General features: G+C 45.0%; 1 protein-coding gene across 1 annotated transcript in view; it reads right to left on the bottom strand.

Moving 5' to 3' along the window:
* WIPF2 (WAS/WASL interacting protein family member 2) overlaps positions 1–26,671 on the bottom strand; it is a 40,726-nt gene that overhangs the window by 1,610 nt on the left and 12,445 nt on the right. The window contains exons 2-6 of the mRNA XM_082604669.1: positions 15,108–15,239; positions 10,676–10,808; positions 9,395–9,511; positions 8,402–9,058; positions 482–691 (exon numbers count right to left, since the gene is read on the bottom strand). Of these exons, the coding sequence (XP_082460795.1) occupies positions 482–691; positions 8,402–9,058; positions 9,395–9,511; positions 10,676–10,808; positions 15,108–15,170 (1,180 nt within the window). The 5' untranslated portion in view covers positions 15,171–15,239. The remainder of the gene's footprint in view (positions 1–481; positions 692–8,401; positions 9,059–9,394; positions 9,512–10,675; positions 10,809–15,107; positions 15,240–26,671) is intronic.

The raw sequence follows: 26,671 nt of genomic DNA, 5'->3' as shown, positions 1-26,671 counted from the left end.
CAGGGGACACGGGTTCGTGCCCCGGTCCGGGAAGATCCCACATGCCACGGAGTGGCTGGGCCCGTGAGCCATGGCCGCTCAGCCTGCGCGTCCGGAGCCTGTGCTCCGCAACGGGAGAGGCCACAACAGTGAGAGGCCCGCGTACCGCAAAAAATAAATAAATAAATAAAATGATCCTGAAGAGGATACAGTCTTTGACCTAAAAGCTAACCACAAATAATGAGCCTTAGGGAGCAAGAGATTGGCTTTAGAGTTAGAAAAACACCTGCTGATTTTACTTCCATTTATTCCAAAGGAATCGTGCCTAGAATTTGCCTAAGGAAAGAGATGGCCATGGATGGGACCCAGAAGTCTGAGGGAAGGTCAGGAGAGGAACTGCAGTAAACAGAGGACACCAAGCAACCACTCCCACTCTACAGCGGCCACTGGAATTAGTGAAGTCACCACTGGAACTATGAGACTAAAACAGCTAGCTACTCACCCAAGAAAGATCGGACAGTGGTAATAGAATCTCTGTGGCCATTCCTCAGGGGTGGTGGAGGCGGCGGGGGGGGCCCAGCTGGCGTCCTTGAGGGCGGAGGTGGGGGCCTTCCTCGGCTCAGGGGTTCTGACCCATGCATTCGGTACGGTGGTGGGGGAGGGGGGGCATCCCTGGCACCATTTCGGATCATGGGTGGCGGAGGTGGAGGAGCTGCAATTAAAGTTCAAAGCAGTTAGGTTTGGACGTAGAGACGGTGATGGACGGAGGGATTTGAGAGGCATGGGCCAAAAGAGTGCTCAGTGCTTTCCCAAAGAACCAGACCCTGTGAACCACTGGGCATCATGTTAAATATCATACTCACCCTCCCCTCATCCCTATTTCTTTAACAACATCACCATTCTTCTCAATACCAAAGTTCAGAATAAATTTATCACACTTTTTCATTTCCCATGACAAGTCAGTCAAGAATTCCACTTATCCTTGATGATTTTTTTCTCTGCTTTCACATGCCTTCCTCCACAATTCTAAGTCAGGGCTTTCTCATTTTTATCTTGTTCTACTGCAAAAAGCCTCTCAAATGTTTTCCTTGCTTCTAATCTCTTAGCCTTTCAATCCATTCTGCATACCACCAACTCACTAATCTCCCCAAAATACTAGCTCAAACTTTTCCAAGGGCTTTGCATTTCCCATATCGTAAAGTTTCAAATGCTTAGCTTCCACACTGACTGGGTCTCACCCAATCCTTTTCCTTTCTTACACAGTACCCTACCACATCAGTCAGCCTGATCGCACCTTCTTTTCTTCCTCGATTCCTACACTGGATTAGGTACCACTCTTCTGTACTGCCTGTCCACTCTCTCTCTCTCTACCACTACTATGTTGTATTACACGTGCTTCTTGCCGAGGGCACTGTATATTTCTTAAAGTCAGAGCAGTGTCCGTTCATGTGAGTTCCCAAGCTCAGCACATGGTAGGTCTTCAATCAATACGTGCTAAATAAACCAAATTACATATGCTTTGCTCTTGTGACTCCCCCACAATACTCAGAAATACCACCCCTCATCCCTTACTATCAAATCCTACTTTTCTTTAAGGTTCAACCCAAGTCCCATCTTCTCAAGGCTTTTCCAAAGCAATCCACTCTAATCTGATTCCCTTCTTTGCTCTCCCACAGCATTTACAGGTTATGTCACTTATTCTAACACTTAGTAGTACGGACTGAGTGATGTTCAAATTATGTATAATAATTTCATCTGCAGAAGTTACATGTTTCCAATGATAGACTCATTGCTCAAAAGAAATCGGGAACACCTCTTTTGGAATTGCCTCCAAACCCGGGTTGTCAGACAGACCCATAAATATTACCATATGATGGTCACCTCTCATTTCTGAGGTTGTATCACCACCAAAGAAACTCATACCGACGTCTGACTCTGATTTCTGGCCATTTTCGAAAATCAAATTCACCTTAAAAGACAAAATTTGCCACCAAGCATAAGGTAATGTCAAAAGCATGTTGGGAGGACTTCCCTGGTGGCGCAGTGGTTAAGAATCTGCCTGCCAATGCAGGGGACACAGGTTCGAGCCCTGGTCCGGGGAGAGATCCCACATGCCGCGGAGCAACTAAGCCCGGGTGCCACAACTATGAGTCTGCGCTCTAGAGCCCGCGAGCCACAACTACGGAGCCCACGTGCCTAGAGCCTGTGCTCTGCAACAAGAGAAGCCACCGCAATAAGAAGCCCGTGCACCACAATGAAGAGTAGCCCCCACTCGCCACAACTAGAGAAAGCCCACGCGCAGCAACGAAGACCCAATGCAGCCAAAAATAAATAAATTTTAAAAAAAAAGCACGTTGGGGGACTTCCCTGGTGGCGTAGTGGTTAAGAATCCACCTGCCAATGCAGGGGACATGGGTTCGAGCCCTGGTCCAGGAAGATCCCACATGCCGCGGAACAACTAAGCCCGTGTGCCACAACTACTGAGCCTGTGCTCTAGAGCCCGCGAGCCACAACTACTGAGCTCACGTGCCACAACTACTGAAGTCCGCACGCCTAGAGCCTGTGCTCCACAACAAGAGAAGCCACTGCAATGAAAAGCCCGAGCACCGCAATGAAGAGTAGCCGCTGCTCGCCGCAACTAAGAGAAAGCCCGCGTGCAGCAATGAAGACCCAATGCAGCCAATAAATAAATAAATAAATAAATAAATAAATAAATAAATAAATAAATAAAAAGCATGCTGGACATCACTGGAATAGGGTCGAATGTGTTTAAGTTAGATTATTTCTATGCTTTGCACTAAGAATACTAGCAGCTACCATTTATTTGATATCCATCATGTTCCAGGCACTGTCCTGGGCACTTTATATGCATTAAATCTTTAAAAATTCTTGTAGCCAGGGCTTCCGTGGTGGCGCAGTGGTTGAGAGTCTGCCTGCCGATGCAGGGGACACGGGTTCATGCCCCGGTCCGGGAGGATCCCACGTGCCGCGGAGCGGCTGGGCCCGTGAGCCACGGCCACTGAGCCTGCCAGTCTGGAGCCTGTGCTCCGCAACGGAAGAGGCCACAGCCGTGAGAGGCCCGTGTACCGCAAAAAAAAAAAAAAAAAAAAAAAATTCCTGTAGCCACCCCTGCACAAGTATGAGGCATTATCCCCATTTCACAAATGAGGAAACTGGGACTCAGGCTATCTGTCTAAGGTCACAGATCTAACAGACCCAGCATACGTCTGCTCTTTCATAGTAAGAAAACTGCTACACAATGCTTTTCACAACAACCTCAAGTATTAAATATCTCCCCAACAAATGTATAACCTAGTGAGATGGCAATGTGTCTTTTGGTACCTGGGCCATGTTACCAAACAGTACATGGAGACTACTCGGCTTAACAGACAACACTGTCTTAGTAATAAGAGTATATATCATTCCTCCTGAATTACGGTCAGAATTTCTACAGAGTAACCATAGTTAAGAATGAAGCACTAATGGGATGATTGTTTTTTGTTTTTGTTTTTATTAAATATTTATTTGGCTGCACCGGGGCTTTAGTTGCAGCACGAGGGATCTTCGTTGTGGCGTCTGGGATCTTATAGTTGTGGCATGCAGACTCTTAGTTGTGCCATGAGGGATCTAGTTCCCTGACCAGGGATAGAATCTGAGCCCCCTGCACTGGGAGCGTGGAGTCTTAACCGCTGGACTACCAGGGAAGTCCCTGGGATGATGCTTAGAGACAAGAAGTCTGGCACCGTAGGCCCAGTAAATGTTAGTTTTAGCTTCCCATAAAACACACTCAGAATGTCAACTCTCCCTCACTCTCCAAGGTCTGTATAAGTATGGACGGGGCCATTAGAGGTCATAATTAAAGAGAAATCTCCTTAACTCCTCCCAGCAGATCCCTGAACCCTGTTTTCACTCCAAATCTGCCCAAACCGAAGCTCTTTCAGGTCATCCTCAAAATATTTCCCTAAAACTCAGATTTCTCAGGGCCCTGAGAGTCTGCATCTACTGCGAGGGCGGGGCCAGGGAGAGTAAGGTAGAGGGTCAGTCAGGCTCAAAAGGACACCAGCTAGACTCTGAGCGGGAGGCAGTGATGAGGGCCAACCTGGATGGGCAAAACGGGGCAGGACCAAGAGCTACCTGCTTGGCTCCCTCAGCACCCTCCCTCAGGGCCGGTCATCCTGACCAGATTCTGCCATCTCTAAGAAGTTTCTGAGCTCTTTGTCACATCCAGTTTTAAGACTTTCAAGTGACAGAGCCAGAACCCAAGGACCCCAAGAAACAAGCAGTGTGCAAAAGAAACCCTTGGGTAGGAAGACTGACTTCTGTAATCCAAGATAAACCTGTATTAAAGAAAGCATGATGTTATTTTTTTAAATTGAAGTATAGTTGATTTATAATGTTGCGTTACTTTCTGCTGTATAGCAAAGTGATTCAGTTATACATATTCTTTTTTTATATTGTTTTCCACTATGGTCTATCATAGGATATTGAATATAGTTCACTGTGCTATACAGTAGGACCTTGTTGTTTATTCATTCTATATATAATCACTTACATCTGCTAAACCCAACCTCCCACTCCATCCTCAATTCTTTTAAAAAGAAAAAAATTCCCTTAAAAAAATAGTGTTTTAGGGACTTCCCTGGTGGTCCAGTGGTTAAGACTCCGTGCTCCCAGTGCAGGGGGACTGGGTTTGATCTCTGGTCAAGGAACTAGATCCCTCATGCCGCAACTAAGACCCAGCACAGCCAAAATAAAATAAATAAATAAATATATATATATATATTTTTTTTTAAATAGTGTTTTACTCTGCAAAGGAAAAATTCAGAAAACAAACCCTATGGACCAATAATAAGGGACTTTTCGGTCTCTGAGCACCCTGGGGAGGGTAAAAGACTACATACTCATTCAAATGTAAATAATTCATAAAGAAACAAAAGTAAATTATCCCATGTTATCACACCATATGATTTATTAACAGAGATAAGTCCATGAAAACTGCCTAGAAGTCCTCTGCATAAAACCACTAAATTCGTCAGCACACCACAGTTTATAAAGTACTTTTACGCATTATTTTCTTTATAACCACCTCTGAAAAGTACTATGAACACCATTTTCAGGACGAGGAAACAAACTCAGAGAATCAGAGTCATCTGCCCAATGTCACAGAACAAGTGGAGCCAATACTTGAAAGATCTCTGACTAAAATATCTCAATTTTTTTTCAGAGTGTCACTCTTGAGAACTGCTGCTCTGGTTACTGATACAGAAAGCAGGCTGAGGCCTATGTCAGGCCTCGAAGTTGGTGATGGCTGTAGACAGAAGAACAAGGCTCATAACTTCACATTTTTCTGAAGAAATCACAAAAAAAGAACTGAGAAGTGGGAAGCAAGAAGTCTGCAGGCATTTAAAACGACTCAGTTCAACCCACAGAAATTACATTTTTCTCCGCTTCTATTCCTGGTTGGCTTCAGAAAGATATGGGCTCTGCTCAGATAAAGGGTCATTTTAAAAAATCCCTAAGTTAAAAAAAAATTTTTCTTTTTAACCTAAACTTTGTAGAGTCAAAGGTCACGTTAGGACTACATCCTTATGGCTACAGCCAGGGAAATACAGGGTCGGCCACATACCAGGCCCCCGTGTGACCACCTGATGCTACCGCCAGCTCCTAGAATACAAGTCTCTGTACCTAATCAAGCAGCAGTACCAGTTAACGGGCCTTTAATACACGCTTCCCGATGACATACCTGCTTAATCGATGATCTCATCTATACCTGCAGGGACTGTTTAAAATCAAAGTTCAAAAGCCATTTGTGGAGGCTGCAGCTCAAAGCCCAGTGAAACAAGAGAATACAGGAGCCAAAATTCCTGGGTCTGAGAAGGCCCCAGCATGGCCTCGTTCACTCTCTACTTTCAGTCAGGCTATTTTGTAGGATGACACAACCTCTCCCACCTTTTTGAAGGTTCCTTAATCCCCTCCTTACCCAGTTCAGGACCATGGTCCCTTGTTACGAGCACTCCCTTACACACGCCCGTAACTCCCTTGCCCTGCTCTCCGTTACAGTCGCACGTGCCTAAAGCACGCTAACCTGGTGAAATACAACTCTCCTCCAACTCAGTACCTGCAGAGGCACAGCTGAACACACACCGAGCTGAGGAATCTCACTTGAAGTGTGTGGCCCCTAAGCTCGAGCGCGCCTTCCGTGATGCTGGTCATCCTAGCACACTTCTCTCCTCCACTCATTCTCCTGCACGCCCAGATGGCCATTTTGTGCCCTCTTTCCTCTCTCCTCAAATCTCCCTCTATTTCCTTACCCTCATTCACAGCGTATGTCCTTGCTTTCAATTTCACCCAGAATATAGAAGCAAAAAAAAAAAAAAAAAAGGGGCTTCCCTGGTGGCACAGTGGTTAAAGAATCTGCCTGCCAATGCAGGGGACATGAGTTCGAGCCCTGGGCCGGGAAGATCCCACATGCTGCGGAGCAGCTAAGCCCATGCGCCACAACTACTGAGCCTGCGCTCTAGAGCCTGCAAGTCACAACTACTGAGCCTGTGTGCCACAACTACTGAAGCCCACATGCCTAGAGCCCATGCTCCGCAACAAGAGAAGCCACTGCAATGAGAAGCCCGCGCACCGCAAGGAAGAGGAGACCTCGCTCCATGCAACTAGAGAAAGCCCGTGCGCAGCAACAAAGACCCAACGCAGCCATAAATAAATAAATACATACATTTATTTTTAAAAAATGTTAGCAGAAACTTTCCACATGCTCCTACCACTGCACCCACCTACCTAGTTGCTTCTTTGCCTGTATGCTCTGCCTTCCCTCCCATCACCACAAAGAACTGTGTTCTTATCTAAGGCCAACCCTTGACCTGTGGATCAGGTTCCATTCCTTCTTGCCTCCCCAAGGACACTATCCAGGCAATTTCCTCCTCTCTACTGGATCATTCCATCAGCGCACAAGAGATGCTGAAATATCTCCCGTCTTGGGTGGGGTGGGGTGGGGGGAACCAACCCTCAATCTCTCATCCTCCTCCAGCACCCACTCCACATCCCTATAACCCCGACTCCCCTTTACAGCAAACTCCCTAGAGTTTCTCTAGCGCTATCTTCATCAAGTCTTCTCCTATTCCTGCATGCTTGAACCCACCCCAATTAGACTTTCACCCTCACGCTCCCTCCAGCACTCCACTGAAACTACTTAGAAGGGTAATTTGGGGGTCCCCCAAATGACTCCCACGTTGCTGAGACCAATGTCATTCTGAGTCTTCAACTTACCTGACCCATCTGCAGCACAGGCCACAGCTGCTCACTCACTCTATCCTGGACTTTCTCCACTACTCTCTTGGCATTCCTCCTTTCTTCCTCACTAGAGGCCCTTTCTCAGTTTTCTCTGCTTAGTACTCTCATCACTCTCGCCTGTCATGTAGGAAGGCCTCAGGCCTCGGACCTCTCCTCTTCTCTATACTCACTCCCCAGGTGATCTCACCCCAGCATGTGGTTCTCAAATTTCTCTCTCTAGCCCAGACCACTCCCCTGAACTTCAGAGCCTGAGAGTCAATCGACAATTGGTTATTTCCTCTTGGATGTCTAACAGGCACCTCAAACTTGACATCCAAAACTGAACACCCACCTTCCCCCAAACCTGCTGTGATCCTCCTATCCATCTACTCAGACTGTCACACTAGCCCCCTAAGTGGTCTCCTTTGGCCCCTTTGTCCTCCTGTGGTGGGTTCTCAACAACAGAGCCAGCTGCCGTTTCAAAAGGTAAATCAAAGCTACTTCTGTGTTCCAACCCCCTGCGCCCCGCCACTGGCTCCCCATCTCACACAGAGTAAAACCCAAAGTCTTCACAAGTCCTCCGATGTCCTCCCGTGGCATCTGGCTTTCTGACCTCCACGTCCTGCCGCTCTTCCCCTCACGCATCCTGGTCTCGCCACAATGGTCTCCTTGTTGTCCCCAGTGTCTCAGGGTCTTTGCATTTGCTGCCCTCAATGCCTGCGTAGCGTACTCCCTCACTTCTTTCAGGTATTTGCCAAACTGTCACTTTATCAGTAAGGCCTTCCCTGACCCCACCCCTACCCTCACCCCTGTAATTTAAAATATTACCTCATCCCCACTCCAGTATATCCCATTCCCTTTCTCTGCTTTGTATTTCTCTAAAGCATCTATATACTATGTACATATATATATATATATTTTTTACTAATTAATTTGTTAACTGTCCAGGAGAACAGGATTTTTTGTTTTTATTTACTGCTGTTTTCCTAACAACAGAGTCTGACACGTAAAAAGGCATTCAATAAACCTGTTGAATGAGTATTCACTTCAATCACTGAAGGACAGCTTTGGGGAAAAGGGTGAAGAGGAAGGATAAACTCAGTCTCAGTATGGTAGGAAAAATCAGGTGCTTCCAGGCACTTACCTGCTCCCCGACTGGGAGGGTCTCGGGCTGGGGGAGGTGGCCTATTACTCTGCAAAGAAGGGGAGGCTGAGGTGGGTGGAGGAGGCGCTAGGCCTCTGACAGGCCCTGGCGTCTTCCTATGCAAAGAATTGTGTCTCTGTGGCAGCTCAGGGGCTGACTCGTTAGTGGGACTGGAGGGTCCATTGGGGACCCCGGGAGGCTGGCGGTAAGGCGGCGGCGGAGGAGCTGGAGACTGGCCGCCTGGTCCTGTTCTGACGTTCACAGGGGAAGGAGGCGGCTTGACTGGGGGTGGAGCGGGAGGTCCCTCTCGACCGAGGTGAAGCCTCTGTCCAGGTGTGGGTGGCAGGGGCTTCTCTCTGTTGTAGGCTGCGGCTTTGCTGCTGTGCACAGGCAGAGGCGTAGGGGGGGCGTTGGCACGCCGCCCCGGGGGAGGCGGAGGGGGGGCGGAGGAGCTGTGCTTCATGCCGGTCCTGCTGGTGGCGTTAGGCCGAGAGAGGTCCGGTAACGAGGGTCTCTGCGTCCGGGGCAGTTCTGGGAGTGAGGCTCGGTTGCTGTCTGTATCATCCTGAGGGCGCCCGCTGGCTGTAGACCCCGGAGGCCTTGGGGCAACAGCTCGAGAACTGGGGACTTGTAGGGCTGGCTTGCCGGCTAGGTTCTCTACAAATACACCAGACAGCACGGGGTCAGCGGAGCTGGACCTACGTTGCTGGTATCTCCACGTCACCCCGCCTCCTTAGTGCAACCCGCACGGCAGCAGGGTAAATACCTGTGCGATTCTGGGTTTTCACCTGGTTCCAGGCTCAGGGCCCATTAACAAATACTACTGATGCAAGTTGAACGCACTCTTATTTACCCCCAGCGTTTGCTTTATTCTACTTTATAACCCCTGCCCTGCCCCCACTCCTCCTTCCCATCTCTACCACACTCCTCAACCCCAGGGGGCCCACCTGGGACCAGTCAGAAACATATCCTAAGGAAGTACTTATCACATACCTGAGCCGTCCTTGGCTCCCACAGGGCGGAGCTTTGGCACTCCTCCTTGGAAGAGACCTCCCTTGGGCTGCAGGGCAGCTGCTCCAGAGCCATAACCACCACTGCTTCCTTTGGGTTCTGGAAAGCACACCATTAGGATTTTCATTTCATATGCTCTGAGGCTGGTGACCAAGTCAATCCTGAGGAGAAACCCCTCCTCTACCTGGGCTTTAATTTGCAAGCAAACCGATACTGCTTTTGCCTTTCCACTGAAATAGAAAGCTGGGCTTCTCTGCTCCACAGCTTCATGTAGGTGTGGGGATGCAACTCTGTGCTGTGATGAAAGAGAGAAAACAAAAGGAACGAGGAGCCAGTCTTCCTTTATGTAGGGCACAGCGGTAACCAGGATGAAGACCTGTTCAACAGAGTTCTCGAGGCTTTCCTCTCCAAGTCCCAGATGGTGAGGGGGCTTAATGGCTCAGGGACCCAGGTGTGAGAAAACCCCCAGAGGCCTTTCAGAATGAACACTTGTAGCAATTATAAAATCATCGTTGGCTTCAGCTTACAGGCTTTTAGGACTGTGGTGGTCTTCTCAGAGAAAAGCCAAGGATATGCCCTAACAAGCACCAGTTAGAGTAGGAGATGGGAGGCTTAAGACCCCGAGAATGCTTCTCAAAGGTCAAAAGGACATTTCCAAGGTATCCACATGAACAGATGAGAAGACAGCCAAAGAACATCCCAAGACAAAACTCTCCCACTGGGCTTCCCTGGGGGCGCAGTGGTTGAGAGTCCGCCTGCCGATGCAGGGGACGCGGGTTCGTGCCCCGGTCCGGGAAGATCCCACATGCCGCGGAGCGGCTGGGCCCGTGAGCCATGGCCGCTGACCCTGCACGTCCGGAGCCTGTGCTCCGCGGCAGGAGAGGCCACAACAGTGAGAGTCCCGTGTACTGCAAAAAAAAAAAAAAAACAAAACTCTCCCACTCACGACCCAACAATAAAAATGACAGCCAAGGGCTTCCCTGGTGGCACAGTGGTTTGAGAGTCTGCCTGTCGATGCAGGGGACGCAGGTTCGTGCCCCGGTCCGGGAGGATCCCACGTCCCGTGGAGCGGCTGGGCCCGTGAGCCATGGCCGCTGAGCCTGCGCGTTCGGAGCCTGTGCTCCACAACGGGAGAGGCCGCAACAGTGAGAGGCCCGTGTACCGCAACAAAAAAAAAAAAAAAAAAAAAAAGACAGCCAAGCCTAGTCCCCGAGTCAACCCTGGGATCCCAGCGGTTCATCAGGAGATGAAGCTCAGACTCACTCTCGAGGATGGGAGCACTCCGATCATTAATGTTGGTCACCTTCTTCAGCTTGGTCCCTTTGCAGATGTCCTGTAAGAGAGCACCTCGACCCCGCTGCTCGTCTCTACTCAGCTTGGGCAGCTCAGTGTTGGCCTGAAGGAAGAGGGAAACATAAGTTCACCCTCAATATCCCCTTCATCACAAGCTCGGGATAAATGCCTTAAGCCAAACTGGATTCCACGAGATGCCTGTCTAACCTAGTAAGATACATGTGCCAAACGACAGTATCAATGTCCGTTATCCTCCTCTTTAGACCTTTCTCTCATGCTGTACCTTCTGTGAAGGGTATAGGTCTTCCTCCTGTTCAGAAGCTTCTGACAGGAGGCCTGCACCAATACTTACTGAGCACCTATGTGCTAGGCTTGTGTGTCGGACGCTTTATTCGTAGCATCACCACCAAGGCAAACGTTTATTGAGCCCCCACTATATCCCAGGCGTTGTGCTAATAATAAGCACATTACTTTCACTATCTTGTTTAAATCCTGAAATATTCCTATGACCAACAACAACAGGAGCATAGGGACAGATAGCTGGATAAATGGAACAAAACAGAAAATCCATAAAGCAGGCCCAGGTCTATATAGAAATAATAAAAGTATATTTCTTCAGTGCAGAAAGGATAGATTATTAAATACAAGGTGTTAATAACAAGTGGTTAATGTTTTGGGCCGTGCCGGGAGGCATGTAGGATCTTACTTCCCCAACTAGGGATCACACACACGCCTGCAGCGGAAGTGTGGAGTCTTAACCACTGGACCGCCAGGGAAGTCCGACAAGTGGTTAATGTTTAGAAAAAAATGATAAAGTTAAATACCTACCGTAGCACTTTACTCTCAAATAAATTCTAGCTGAATTATAAAAGTTAAGTGTAAAAAAATAAAACCACAGAAGTACTATATGCAAAAATATAGGAAATGGGAAGGACTTGCTAATCAAGACAACCAAAATACAGGAAAAAATCGACAGATTTGCTTATTACAACTTATTTACTTAGGAATATAAGTAAATAAGCAGATGACACACTGGAAGAAAAATTGTCAGTGACAAATGTAACATATGATAGATAGAAAGGTAGTGGCCTAAATCTATAGAGCATTAACATATAAAGATGACTTAGAAATCAGTGGGATAATAAGCAAAAGATATGAACAACACTGCATAAAAGAAGTCAAAGGAGGGCTTCCCTGGTGGCGCAGTGGTTGAGAGTCCGCCTGCCGATGCAGGGGACACGGGTTCGTGCCCCGGTCCGGGAAGATCCCACATGCCGTGAAGCGGCTGGACCCGTGAGCCATGGCTGCTGAGCCTGCACGTCCAGAGCCTGTGCTCCGCAACGGGAGAGGCCACAACAGTGAGAGGCCCGCATACCACAAAAAAGAAGTCAAAAGAGCCAACAAATACGAAAAAAAATCAACTATAATAAAAAAAAATGTAGTGTAAAACTATCATTATCTACCTATGATACTGGTAAAGGTTAAAATTACAAAGAGACTGCTAGCTTTGTGAAGGCAGGGACCACTGCCTGTACAGTGCCTGGCACACTGAAGATGTTCAAAACAATGTATAGAATAAAAAACTGCCCTATGGTGATCTTAAGGATCCAGGAAAACAGGTACTCTTTTCTACTACCTGTGGTAGGACAGATTGGTATGATTTTTCTAGAAAGTAATTTATGTATCAAACACCTTTTAAAAGTCTAGCACAAGAATTCTACTTCCAGAAATTAACTTTAAGAAAATAATTGGAGACGTGCCCAAAGACGATAATAATAGCAAAAAACAGTTTATAATAGCATAAAGCTGAAGTAATCTAAAAGGTCAACCGAAAAGAACAACGAAGGTATAATCATACAGTGGGATGCCAGTTAAGCTCTTAAAGATGTAGGAGTAATAAGCATCTTTTCATGGAAATAAATATCTGACACAATCAAGCAAAAAATATTATAGAACAATATATAGCATGATTCCAGTTTTCAACAGGAGTCATAACAGGACCTATCTCATAGCGTAGTTTTGAGAATTAAATGACAACACTTTTTAAGAGCTTAGCACAGTGCCTGGTGTATAGTAAGAGTTCAATAAGTAGTAGCTAGCTTATATTGTGAAGAAAAAAAAGGTACACACATACAGAAAATTTCTAGAAGGATATACACTGATACTAGCAAAAGTTAATCTGGGGTAATAATTATTTATGTTTATCTGTATTTTCTAGTTCACCTACAATAAACATACAAAATGTTAACAAAGGTTAACTATAGATTAACATTTTCTATGTTTATTGGTGTTCTCTAGTTTTTTCTGGATCTTTAGTGCAGTAAAAAATTTTTTAATGATATCACTAAACATTTAATGACATGACAAGCCATTCATGATGTATTAATGAGGAAGAAGAGCCAATCAGAAATCAGTATGTATATAAAGCACAGCCTTTTTAAAAAAAAAAAAGGTAGACGGGCTTCCCTGGTGGCGCAGTGGTCAGGAATCTGCCTGCCAATGCAGGGGTCACGGGTTCGAGTCCTGGTCTGGGAAAATCCCACATGCCGCGGAGCAACTAAGCCCATGCGCCACGCTACTGAGCCTGCATTCTAGAGCCCGCGAACCACAACTACTGAGCCCACGCGCCACAACTACTGAAGCCCACGTGCCTAGAGCCCATGCTCCACAACAAGAGAAGCCACCAAAATGAGAAGCCGCACACCGCAACAAAGAGTAGCCCCCACTCACTGCAACTAGAGAAAGCCCGTGTGCAGCAACAAAGACCCAATGCAGCCAAAAATAAATAAAGTAATAAATAAATTAATAAATGATTATTTTTAAAAAGGTAGACAGATACAAAAGGAGGAAGGAGGGAGGGAAAGGCTAGACACAAAACTGTTATGAATGGTTGGATTATGGGTAACTGATCCTTTTTTTTTTTTTTTTTTTTGGTATGCGGGCCTCTCACCGTTGTGGCCTCTCCCGTTGTGGAGCACAGGCTCCGAACACGCAGGCTCAGCGGCCATGGTTCACGGGCCCAGCTGCTCCACGGCATGTGGGATCTTCCCGGACCGGGGCACGAACCCGTGTCCCCTGCATCGGCAGGCGGACTCTCAACCACTGCGCCACCAGGGAAGCCCTGGGTAACTGATCCTTTTTGCTTAACCACAGTTCATAAATTTCTTGACATATTACTTTTGTAAAGAGAAAAATATCACTAAGCGTGTCCAAAATTGAGCTCATATCCTCCCCCACAAACCTGTTTCTCTTGTAAATAGCACCAGCATTCAATCAATCCCCCAACTAGAGTCATTCCAATCTCCTTCCTCTTCTTCACTCTTCCATCTGTCATCAGACTCTTAAGATTTTACTTTGTCATTGTCTCTTGTCTCCACTCTCCATCCTCATTGCTTTGGTCCAGACTCTCATTTTCAATTGCCACAGGCTTCTGTCTCCAGTCTCAACCTCCCTGTCTGTAGTCTCAACTCCCAACCTACCGTCCACACTGTGAAGAGTAACTTTCCTAATATAAACCCAAGCAGGTTCCTCCTGCGGCTGAAGAGACTTCAGCATCTCCCCATCACGACCAAGAGAAAACTCCAAACCCCCCACCTACACCTCCAGCCTCAGCTCCCACCACACCCCAAAAATTACAGGAAAAAAACCAGAAGTTGGCAGACCTGAACTCTAGTCCTAGTTCTGAAACAAATTAGCTAGGTTAAGTCACCTTTCCTCTTTTAGGGAACAATTTCTCATCTGTTAAACACCCAACACACACACACACACACCCAACACACACACACACACACACACACACACGACGAATCACCCAGGTTGCTTCCTTCTTTCTCATGTGACTCCAGGTATCACAACTCAGATATAGTAAAAGTGGCTGTCTCCTTGGTTCAGAAGCCACATTGCTTTTTTTTTTCTTCCCATTACTGAACCTTTAGTCTTCTTCCTAATTCCATTAACTCCTTTCTTTCTTGATATGGGGCACGGGGGCTTTTAGACCTGATGGACTTGACTTTAAAGTGAACTGATTTGGAGTAGAAAAGAAGGAAATGAAATGGCAGCAAGAAACAACAACTAGGAATTGCCATCCCTTTTCTCAAAGATGCAGGGAAAGGACACATTGACCTTTATACTATAATAGTTTTAGGGAAGACACACTAGTTCCTACTCTGATGCCACCTGCCCAAATCTCCATTTAGACTGAACCAGGATAAAAAAAACCAAGACAAGCCATTATGGTCCTAAGAGGACTTCTCAGGAATCAGAACGAATTGAGGAAGACAGACTTTACTTATTTATTCTCCATCTTCCTACACCACATGTCTTTGAGTACACTATGTCTTATACCAGGAAGCCCTAAGTATCCATTCAGGTCTTGAGATAGCCAGGTGGATGGACTACCTACCTGATTAGAAGTGGGAGGTGGAGGAGGACCGGGGGGTGGTGGAGGGGGAGGAGGAATTGGCATCCTTGCCCTGTTTGCAGTTGGCACTGCTCTCTTTCCTTTTTAATCTGCAGCTTTAGGTCACTCATATACCTGCAAGTGAAACAGAAATAAATTCATGAGAACAACTTTGCCATGAGAGACACTGAGGACCAGGAGAACCAGAGGACTGAGCATGACACCAGAGAGAAACTAGGCACTCATCTCCTAGTCGCACTGTGATATAGTCCAGGGCTCGGTAAATCTTTTCTGTAAAAGGCCAGATTAAAAAAAATACTTTAGGGCCTCCCTGGTGGCGCAGTGGTTGAGAGTCCGCCTGCCGATGCAGGGGATACGGGTTCGTGCCCCGGTCTGGGAGGATCCCATATGCCGCGGAGCGTCTGGGCCCGTGAGCCATGGCCGCTGGGCCTGCGCATCCGGAGCCTGTGCTCCGCAACGGGAGAGGCCACAGCAGTGAGAGGCCCGCATACCGCAAAAAAAAAAAAAAAAAAAAAAAAAAAAGAAAAAAAATACTTTAGGCTTTGTAAACCCCATATGGCCTCTGTCGCACATTATTCTTCTGTTTTGTTTTGACAACCTTTTAAATTAATAAACTTTATTTCTTAGAGCAGTTTTAGGTTCACAGCAAAACTGAGCAGAAAGTACAGAGTCCCCCTAAAACCCCTGTCCCCCCCAACACACAGAGTCCCCCACTATCTACACCCTGCAGTGATACATTTGTCACAATTGATGAACCTACACTGACACCTCGTTATCACCCGAAATCCACAGTTTACATTAGGGTTCACTCTTGGTGTTGTACGTTCCATGGGTTTGGACAAATGTCTAACGACAACTCTCCACCAATGTCGTATCATATAGAATCGTTTCACTGTCCTAAGAATCTCTTATGCTGTATCTATTCATCCCTCCCTGCCCCCCACCCCTGAACCCCTGGCAACCACTGAGCGTTTTAATGTCTCCATAGTTTTGCCTTTTCCAGAATGTTGTATAGTTGGAATCATACAGTACCCTTTTCTGATTGGCTTCTTTCACTTGGTAATATGCATTTAAGTTTCCTCCATGTCTTTTCATGGCTTGATAGCTCATTTCTTTTTAGCACTGAATAACATTCCACTGTCTGGATGTACCACACAGTTTGTTTATCCATTCACCTCCTGAAGGACATCTGGGATGTTTCCAAGTTTTAGCAATTATGAATAACGCTGATATAAACATCCTTGTGCAGGTTTTTGTGAGGACATAAGTTTTGGACTCATTTGGGTAAACATCAAGGAGCATGACCGATGGACCATATGGTAAGAGTATGTTCTGGAATAAACTGCCAGAAGACCTTCCGCAATGGCTGTACCAATTTGCATTCTCACCAGCAATGAATTAAAGTTCCTACTGCTCCACATCCTCGCCAGCATTCTGGATTTTGGTCATTCCAACAGGTGTGTAGTAGTATCCTGTTGTTTTAATTTGCAATTCCTAAATGACATATGATGTTGGAATATTTTCATATGCTGACTTGCCATCTATATATCTTCTTTTTTTTGAAATTAATTAATTAATTTATTTTGGCTGCACTGAGGCACGCAGGCTTAGTTGCGGCATGTGGGATCTTAACTCCCCGAACAGGTATCGAACCCGGGTCCTCTGCATTGGGAGTGCAGAGTTTTAACCACTGGACCACCAGGGAAGTCCCTATATATCTTCTTTGGTGAGGTGTGTGTTCAGGTCTTTTGCTCACTTTTTAATCGGGTTGTTTGTTTTCTTATTGTTGAGTTTTAAGAGTTCTTTGTACATTTTAGGTAACAGTCCTTTATCAGATGTATCTTTTGCAAATATTTTCTCTTAGTCTGTGGCTTGTGTTCTCATTCCCTTGATTTTTACATTTAAAAAACGTAAAAACCGGGACTTCCTTGGCGGCGCAGTGGTTAAGAATCCACCTGCCAATGCAGGGGACACGGGTTCCATCCCTGGTCCAGGAAGATCCCACATGCCACGGAGCAACTAAGCCCGTGAGCCACAACTACTGAGCCTGCGCTCTAGAGCCCGTGCGCCACAACTACTGAAGCCCGTGCACCACAACTACAGAAGCCAGTGTGCCTACAGCTCAAACTCCACAACAAAGCCACCGCAATGAGAAGCCCACACACCACAACAAAGAGCAACCCCTGCTCACCACGACTAGAGTAAGCCCACGTGCAGTAACGAAGACCCAATGCAGCCAAAAATAAATAAATAAAATAAAAATAAATAAATAAACTTATTAAGGAAAGTTGTAAAAACCATTCTTAGTCATTGGGCCATACAAAACAGACCATGGACCAGATCTGACTCATGGGCCACAGTTTACTGAACCCTGGTATAGTCACATCACTGGAATCTGATAAGAGAGTAAATACCACGTGAGAATTTATCCAGTTATCAGTGGCTTAATACTTAACACTCAAAAAGTATACAGCTGTCTCCTTATTACAGTCTGTAAGTGATCCTCATTTCACAAATGAGACTAAAGCCAGGGAACTTTCGTCTTCATAAGACATTGAAGCAGGGGGCAAGGATAAAACTAAAACTCAAGAACAATACCCCCCAAAAGTCACCCCAAGGAAATCCCACTTCTTGAACCCACAAAAGTCAAAGCCAAATAATTGCAGAGGTTTGGTTCTAAACTCTTTACATGGGTGATCAAAATCTCTCTGTGAATAAAGAAGTAACCACTTAAACACTTCTCTCACTGCCCTGAGAATGATAAAAGGGCAAATATTCCAAAGGTTCTTTAAGACCAAGGACCTTTGTAGGTAGTAAATTTGATCAAAAACATGACCGTTAACATCTTCAAAATCCCAGCTCCTTCCAGTGGAATGCCACTCTAGGCTGGCTGCCAATAGAGCTTTTTGCTCCAGTCACAAAGAACTGGACAGTACTTTGGCTAGGTGGTTCCCACAGGGAATGATGTCTGAACTCACTTCAAGGAACAAGAAGCTGACTCCCCTCTAAGGGAAATATCTTCTCATTTCTGGTTTCAAAATTAAGTCTAGTCTTTCTTTGCCAGGAATCTAACATACTAGGCTTGAAAAACTGATCAAAATAGTAAATCCTCATAAGCAGAACATCTATCTCGGGGCGTGGGGGGGTGTTAAAGTGAAAGAAACACGTGGAGAAGAAGAAAAAAACTTTCTTCTATTAAATTCTCTGGGTTCACTATGACCATTCCACTCAAGTCCCCATAGCAGTCTTAAAGCTAGCAGCCCAAGAATAAGGAAAATAGTAGTTTATTCAGAAACAAACATTTTCAACTAATTCCAGTCACTTCAGTTCCCACCTTTTCTGGGTTTCCAGTTCTACCTACTTTGGCCATTGCCACAGTTGAAATGGTCTCCTAGAATGACCCGGAAAAGGGATTCAGACAAGTCCCTAGTTCTTTCCAGATCCACAGTTGACCCAATCTACATGCTACGGAGTAAGAAATGACCTAAAGGGACAAACATAAGTCTGACAGTTAGAGTCATTTATTAGGCAAAGCAGTAGTTCTCCAGCAAGGCAAATCTTTTTTTAAAGTCACCCACTGCAGAAGACCACTAATACATTATGCAGTTAAAGATGCCTTCTTAAAATAGGCTCAGGGGCTTCTCTGGTGGCGCAGTGGTTCAGAGTCCGCCTGCCGATGCAGGGGACACGGGTTCGTGCCCAGGTCCGGGAAGATCCCACATGCCGCGGAGCGGCTGGGCCCGTGAGCCATGGCCACTGGGCCTGCGTGTCCGGAGCCTGTGCTCCGCAACGGGAGAGGCCACAACAGTGAGAGGCCCGCGTACCAAAAAAAAAAAAAAAAATCACTACCAGCACCATGGTTGACTACCAGCAGTGGCTCTCAACTTTTCTTCTGTCTCCACAAAGACTGCAGGCATGACACCCTCCTACCAGGGACACTGAGCAAACAATGATACACTACAGTAGAGTATTCTCACTCCCATTTTACAGGTGAGGACTCTGAAGCTCGAGGAGTGGGGTTACGTGTATGCACACTAGGGAGAGAGGCAGACTGACTGAGCTAAGCGTGACCCCCCAGATCACTCAGGAGTAAACTGCAGAGTTAGGACTCAAACTCTGGTCTCCGGATCCCTTTCTATTCCACCAATCACTATGAAAAAAATCTCCCCTGCAAGTTGGTTGGGTTTAGCAATTTTCTACTATTTTTCCTAACTGAAAACTTAACCCACTCCAAATTCCTATCTTAGTGATGGAATACAAACAGATCTCTCTGTATATTTTCCAAGGGCAAACCAATTTATTTAAATTAACACAACTTTCCTTGCCCTGAAGATTCCCTAAAAGAAGCTTTATTCAAACCAATTCAGGATCGGTACTACAGGCACTAACCCAATGCAGAGGGTCTGCTTTGAGAACTGCTTTCGGTGAAGAACAAATGAAGTGGGCTTCCCTGGTGGTGCAGTAGTTAAGGATCCACCCGCCAGTGCAGGGGACACAGGTCTGGGAAGATCCCACATGCCGCAGAGCAACTAAGCCCGTGTGCCACAACTACTGAGCCCACGTGCCACAACCACTGAAGCCCACGCACCTAGAGCCCATGCTCTGCAACAAGAGAAGCCACCGCAATGAGAAGCCCGCGCACAGCAATGAAGAGTAGCCCCCGATCGCCGCAACTAGAAGAAGCCCATGCGCAGCAACGAAGACCCAACGCAGCCAAAAATAAAAATAAATAAAATAAATAAATTTATTTTTAAAAAAAAGAATCTAACATCCCTGAAGTTAAACCTGAGATTAAACTAAAAAAAGGAAAAAAGAGGGTTCATCATGGAATTAAGTCTTTCCTTTCTGATCTATTAAATTAGAACTACAAACCTCACCATCTGCGTTCTTCAGAGTCCCTGATTTTCAGAGAAATTCTCATTCCCTTCTTAAGCCTTTCCACTTAAAAACCATGATAGCTTTTCACATCCTCAGGAGTCAGTTTCTCTGAAATAAAGATCAGAGAGCATTATTTCAAGTCTTCTTAATGTCAAATTTATCACGGAATTCAGAGATAAGTCTCCATAAAACTCAAGCAATGCACTTTTAAAAAGTGCTTTCTTCTATTCCTCAGAAGACAAAACCTATTTTTCTATTCAATTTTCAAATATTCCTACACTTTAGGAGCAGGAAACCTCCTGAGGACAAAGACAGAAACGACTTCCTTTTACATTTGATAAATGAAGCATCCAATTTAGTTGTTGCTTTTTATCATATATTTTGAAAGATCTAAGAGGTATTCCACTTACCATTACAATTTGAGAGCTTCACTCAAATGGTATTCTGCTGTTATAAAACTCAGGTTTCAATACCAAGTTATTTTACAAAGAAAAAAATTTTTATTTTAAATCTAAATCTTAATGACATCCACTTTCATGCTGAGTGACCTCAGGTAACAGCACTCTCCTTTGATCTCAGCTTTGATTACAGAGTAAATTACAGTTTTTGTACCAAAGTACCCAACAAAATCCCACAGGGGGAAAAAAAAACAAAAAAAAAAACCCTGACCTTGAACATTTTTAAGTAGGCCGTCTCCCTCAGCAAAGTCTCAAGGGCCTTAGTTCTATCTTACAAGACTCAGTCATATGGATAGGCATTTGGGATGTCAACAAGAAAACTCTCTCTCCTTTGTTAAATACATGTTCAATTCTTTAATATCATATTAAACCCCTTCGTAATATAAAGAACCAGAGAGACAGTTAAAAGAGACGTTTCAAGATTCTCACTGCAGGAGCATTTAGCTCTGTCTACTTACTCTGTCTCCAGATCATCTAAAGAGAAGACAGTTGTGTCTTCAAGAGGAAAAGGTTCCAAATGTTCCCCCAATGGAATTCTTCTGACCCCATAGTTCAAAAAACAAACAAACAAACAAAACAAAACACCTCTCTAACAGTATGAGAAATGGAACATAAATAGTCAGCAGAAAGAGAAAAACCAGTTGCTCTAGGACAAAGAAAAGTCACATAACAGACAATGGGGTTTTTGTTTGGTGAATTTTCATACCAGGTGGATAGAGGTGGCAAGATTTTCCAAGCAAGGACGTTTAAAAACTCACTGATGGGACTTCCCTGGTGGTCCAGTGGGTAAGACTCCAAGCTCCCAATGCAGGGGGCCTGGGTTCAATCCCTGGTCGGGGAACTACATCCCATATGCATGCCGCAACTAGGAGTCCACATGCCGCAACTCATAAGTCCAAATGCCACAACTAAAGAAGTCCACATGCCACAACGAAGATCCCATGTGCTGCAACTAAGACCCGGCGCAGCCAAAATAAATATAAATAAGTAAATAAATAATTTTTTAAAAAGGTTTTACGGATATTAAAAAAAAAGAACCATTGATGAATCAGCTGTTCACTACCAAAATAACCAACCCTAGAAACATTCCCATCAAACAAGTGTAAAATGAGCAAGCCCATTTTTCATATTTCTCAACCATGTTACTCACAGAATCAATAGCAAGAAACCAAGGGTAACTGCAACAATGAAAATAAGTAGAAAATGATTAGGTAGGTTTTTTTTGGCCACACCGTGCGGCATGCAGGATCTTAGTTCCCCAACCAGGGATCGAAGCTGGGCCCTTGGCAGTGAGAGTGCAGAGTCCTAACCACTGGACCACCAAGGAATTCCCTGAATGGGTAGGTTTTTGTTAAAACTGGATTCGAAATTCAACAGCAATCACCCCATTCTGATAAGCGTTTCATTTAACAACTATTCCTCAAAGAACCCTATAATGGCCCTGGTACCAGTTTAGACATTACCCTGAACTAAGAAACTTTAGAGGACCATTTCATGTATCTGTGTCCATTTTACCCAATGAGCTCTTAAGCACAGACAGCACCGTATCCTTCTATAGCTCTTTCCTATTATTTTACAGCACAGAGTAGGGGCTCATCTGTCACTTGTTGAACCGAACCGAATTTAAAAGTAGCATTGTCTGAAAGAGCAAGCAAGTCTGAGTTGAAGGAAAAAAGCAGTGAAGGATGGATCAATGTGCCAGAAATGGAAAAGACAAGAAAAGAGGTAAGGAAGAAACACAAGGCTATATACACATGTGTAGTTCAGTGTTCCAAAAAATCTTAACTTGCTTAACTTGCTGAATTTATTCATTCATTAATCCATCTGTCATATAATAAACATTTACTGAGCACCCACTAGGTGCCAAGGCATTGTTCTATAACAATGGTTCCCAAGCGGGGTGATTTTGTCCCCCAGGAGACAGCTGGCAATGTCTGGAGACATTTTTGACTGTCATGACTAGGAGGTGCTGCTGGCATCTAGGAGACAGAAAACAAGCATGCTGCTAAACACTCTACAGTGCACAGGGCAACCTCCCACAACAAAGAGTTTTCCCGTCCAAAAATGTCAATAATGCTGAGGTTGATAAACCCTGTTCTAGAGGCTGTACTAGACAATTTTTTACAATCTTCGGGCCTATATTCTAGAGGAAAAGATAAACAAGGAAACAAATATAACCTCAACATTTCCATTACTGACAAAAAGAATGAAAAAAAGAGAATCATAAAGGGAGAGTGCAGGAGTAGGGTATAGTGTTCTCTTAGATGAGGAGAGGTCTGGGGGCTGGGGGCTGGCTCTCCAAAGAAGTCTCTGCATGAACAGTCAAGCCCTAGAAACATCTGGGGAAAGAGCATTCCAAAAAGAATTCACAAACATCAAAGGGAAAAAAAACCCTGAGGTAGTAATGAGCTTGATATGTTAGAGAACTAGTGAAAAAGCCAGAGTAACTAGAACAGGGTGAGGTGAAGAGTGAGAGGAGATGAAATCTGAGGCCTCTGTAGGCCATCCTCCAAACCCAAAAGTAGTATCCTTCTCCATCCAATATGCCTATTATACCAAAGAAGTCTAAACAAACCAACAGCTTCACACCCAAAGTAAACAAGTTCCATCAGTTATCTCGTTCACTAATCCCACAGACTGTACCTCATCTCTCGTTGGCTTGAGTACAGCTAGGGACCTAGGTGCTAACTGGAAGCCTTCCAGGGTTAAAAGTCCCCTGATGGCAGTCTGCCTACCTGTCCACCTGCCCATCAACCTTGCTCCTGAAAAGCAGCACAGTATGGGGAAGGAGGGGCTCGTTACCACAGTGGCATAATGGCATCCAGTTCCTAAGTCACAGAACCCCACATGGGAGAACAGCCAGGGGCTACTGCCTAAGAGTATTCGCTTGCCACTGCAGGAGACTAACGACCAGCAGGAGCCAAACAGGTTCCTATAATTACAGAGGAACTGATGTCAACACTGAACTATGAACACGCCTCCACGCGTTCTAGGACAGAATACAGCAGAGAGTTTCCACTAAAGCATTTTTGGTTTCTCTAAAATACAAGGAAACAGACTAGAGTAACATTCTTGTTATTCATATTTTACCACCCTTCCCCCCACAAAAAAGCTTTATATAGTCTGAAAATAATCTACAGCCCTCGTCTCTCAATGGAAAAGGTGCTCCCTCCCCCTTGAAATTCAATTCAGTCAAACCTGGTGAAACAGATTTCTATCACATGTAGAAATGGAATTAATTAAAATTCCAAGGTTACTCCATGAAGGGAAAAAAAATCACTTTTCCAACTGCACGCATATTCCATCATGGAAATTCAACTCTGCAGCAAATCTGATTGACCCAACAAGTAATTTTTTAAAAAATCACAAAGGGACCTCCCTGGTGGCACAGAGGTTAAGAATCCGCCTGCCAATGCAGGGCACACGGGTTCGAGCCCTGGTCCGGGAAGATCCCACATGTTGCGGAGCAACTGGACCTGTGAGCCACAATTACTGAGCCTGTGCTCTAGAGCCCGCGTGCCACAACTACCGAGCCCGCGAGCCACAACTACTGAAGCCCGCGCGCCTAGAGCTCGTGCTCCACAACAAGAGAAGCCACCGCAATGAGAAGCCCGCGCACCGCAACAAAGAGTGGCCCCCACTCGCCGCAAGCAGAGAAAGCCCACGCGCAGCGACAAAGACCCAACGCAGCCAAAAATAAATAATAAGTAAACTAATTTTTAAAAAATCACACGCACACCATGATAATTCAAACTGAAAGTCCTAGACTTCTACAACTAAACCTGGATGTTTTACTCTTTACCTCAATGATTTTTCACTGTTACAAGCAGAACACAACCCTAGAAGAGAAAAGGATAGAGGCAAAAGAAAGATATGATGAAATCATATGATGAAATCCTTTCAAATATAATTTTCCTAATAAGAGCATAAGTATACATCCCCAAATGCAGCTTTTCCCCCTAATATGACTCTTTCCTCTTGTCTCAGATTATTTTTCAAAAGCCCGAAAAACATAAACTCAGAAGCCTACATACTCATAGACGACTTGATGTGGTAAATATTAGGTACCACAGGTTATGATTCCCAGTTACAGGGCAACCCAGCAGCCAAGTCCTCTCATCTAAAATGATCACAAATCAATGAGAAGTCTACTCTTGTGTGCAATCAAATAACCACATCTGTGAAAAACGGCTTCATTAAAAAGACGGCTAGCGATAACTAATGCAAGAGCAACTGTAAACATAGTACCTGAAAATTGTCCTAAACAGAGATCAGGGAATGACCTCACCAAACATCCCTGGCCCCTACCACACCCCTCAAAGCAAAGAGAAAATCCTACTATCCTGAAAGCACTGAAGTATTGGGAAGGTGGGGGAACATATATAGAAAATAGTCAACTGCAGTAAATCAGTGATAGTTCCGAGTGCTGCAGTGCTTCAAAACATAGCCAGTGATTCAGAGTCAATGAGACAATAACATTTTATTGTTTGGCCGTGCGGCTTGCGAGATCTCAGCTCCCCGAGCAGGGACTGAGCCCAGGCCATGGCAGTGAAAGCCTGGAATCCTAACCACTAAGCCACCAGGGAACTCCCAAGACAATAACACTTTAGATGTAGCACTTTTTGTGACTTCATTCAGCTAAACTGTTTCAATGAAACCTGTAAAATTCTACTAGAGCTGTTCATCTTAGAATGTAAATCTATGTCAGAGCCGACATGGCTTCCTCAGGCTGCATTTTAGCTAATAACAGCAAGACTTCCAACACCTGAGTACTAGGGTACTACACTTGGCCTCTACAACATAGCTAGGACAGGTACTATTTAGCTCCTGATCTCCAAGCGACTCACAGCAACCAAGGAGCAGCGGCAAACACCTCATTTCTAGGTGTTTTACATACCAACAATAAAAGATAACTGTTTTTCCTCCCAAGGCCTAGGGATCTACAACACAAAAAGGAGAGAATGTGCCCGCTCATACTGTCAAAGTTAAAAACAAACTTCAAATCACAGTGCTTTAACATCTCCAAAAATGATGCTGCATAAATCTAAGGCAGATAATTAGTATATTTGTTTTTAAAGCCTGAGTCAATTTTCCATTTCAAATACAAAAAACAGATTCCTGGATTTGGAGAGTGAAATGATGCAGAGAAGCTCAATGTTCATAACTAATATTTCCTCCCCACCCACATATCCCAGGAACCAGTGGGTTTACAAATGTTGGCTAAAAAAATGGGGTCATACAAGGCCAAAGTTATTACCATTAGCCAGCATTTAACTACAGAAGAGAGGAGTTAATCAGATGAAGGACACACATTCTAATTTAGAAATCCAGACCAAAGCTAGACAGACTAAAACATAGTCGGAATACAAAAGCAACTTAGGATAGCAATAAATGGTTTAGGAAGATCCTTCTAAAACAGAGCTTCCAAACTTGTCTGAAGATAAGACACATCCTAGGGCATTTGTTTAAAAATCAAACACAAAAAAGATAGCTGGGCCCTAATCCAGACCTACTAAAATCAGAAATTTTGCAGGAGAGAGATCTGGGAATCTGTATTTTCAATGAGCACCTTAAGTATTCTTGGTGTTAGGGAAGTCTGGAAAACAGTGCTCTAAAGGAGCATTAGCAATCAACTGCTATCTGAATGGGTTTCAGTGAAGAAAAGGTGATGAATACGCTGGTTAAACATGAATATGTCTGTGCATTTATCACACATAAACACCATCAAAATTACAGCAAAGGGATTTTTTTTTTAATTTTTTTTTTGCGGTACGCGGGCCTCTCACTGTTGTGGCCTCTCCCGTTGCGGAGCACAGGCTCCGGACGCGCAGGCTCAGCGGCCATGGCTCACGGGCCCAGCCGCTCCGCGCGGCATGTGGGATCTTCCCGGACCGGGGCAGGAACCCGTGTCCCCTGCATCGGCAGGCGGACTCTCAACCACTGAGCCACCAGGGAAGCCCAAGCAAAGGAATTTTTTAAGGCATAAACTTCAAAAAAGAAAAAAAAAAACGGGAAAGGAGACAACATAAAGAGGGATGTCAACAAAATTTTGGAAGCTGGAAAGCAGATGCACTAGTGATAAATAACTTCACAGAAAGGAAAAAGCTAAATGCTTGCAGCAGTAAGAAGCAAGCAGGTTCCTACCACAGAATCTCAGAAAAGGCTCAGAAATTGGAGGCACCTAACACCTCTGGATAAAGGAGTGTAGGA

This window comes from Mesoplodon mirus (genome assembly GCF_964341445.2).
Source record: "Mesoplodon mirus genome assembly, chromosome: 18".
Classification (NCBI taxonomy): domain Eukaryota; kingdom Metazoa; phylum Chordata; class Mammalia; order Artiodactyla; family Ziphiidae; genus Mesoplodon; species Mesoplodon mirus.
The sequence above is the reverse complement of the archived record's forward strand: the minus strand, read 5'-3'. Positions and strand labels throughout refer to the sequence as shown.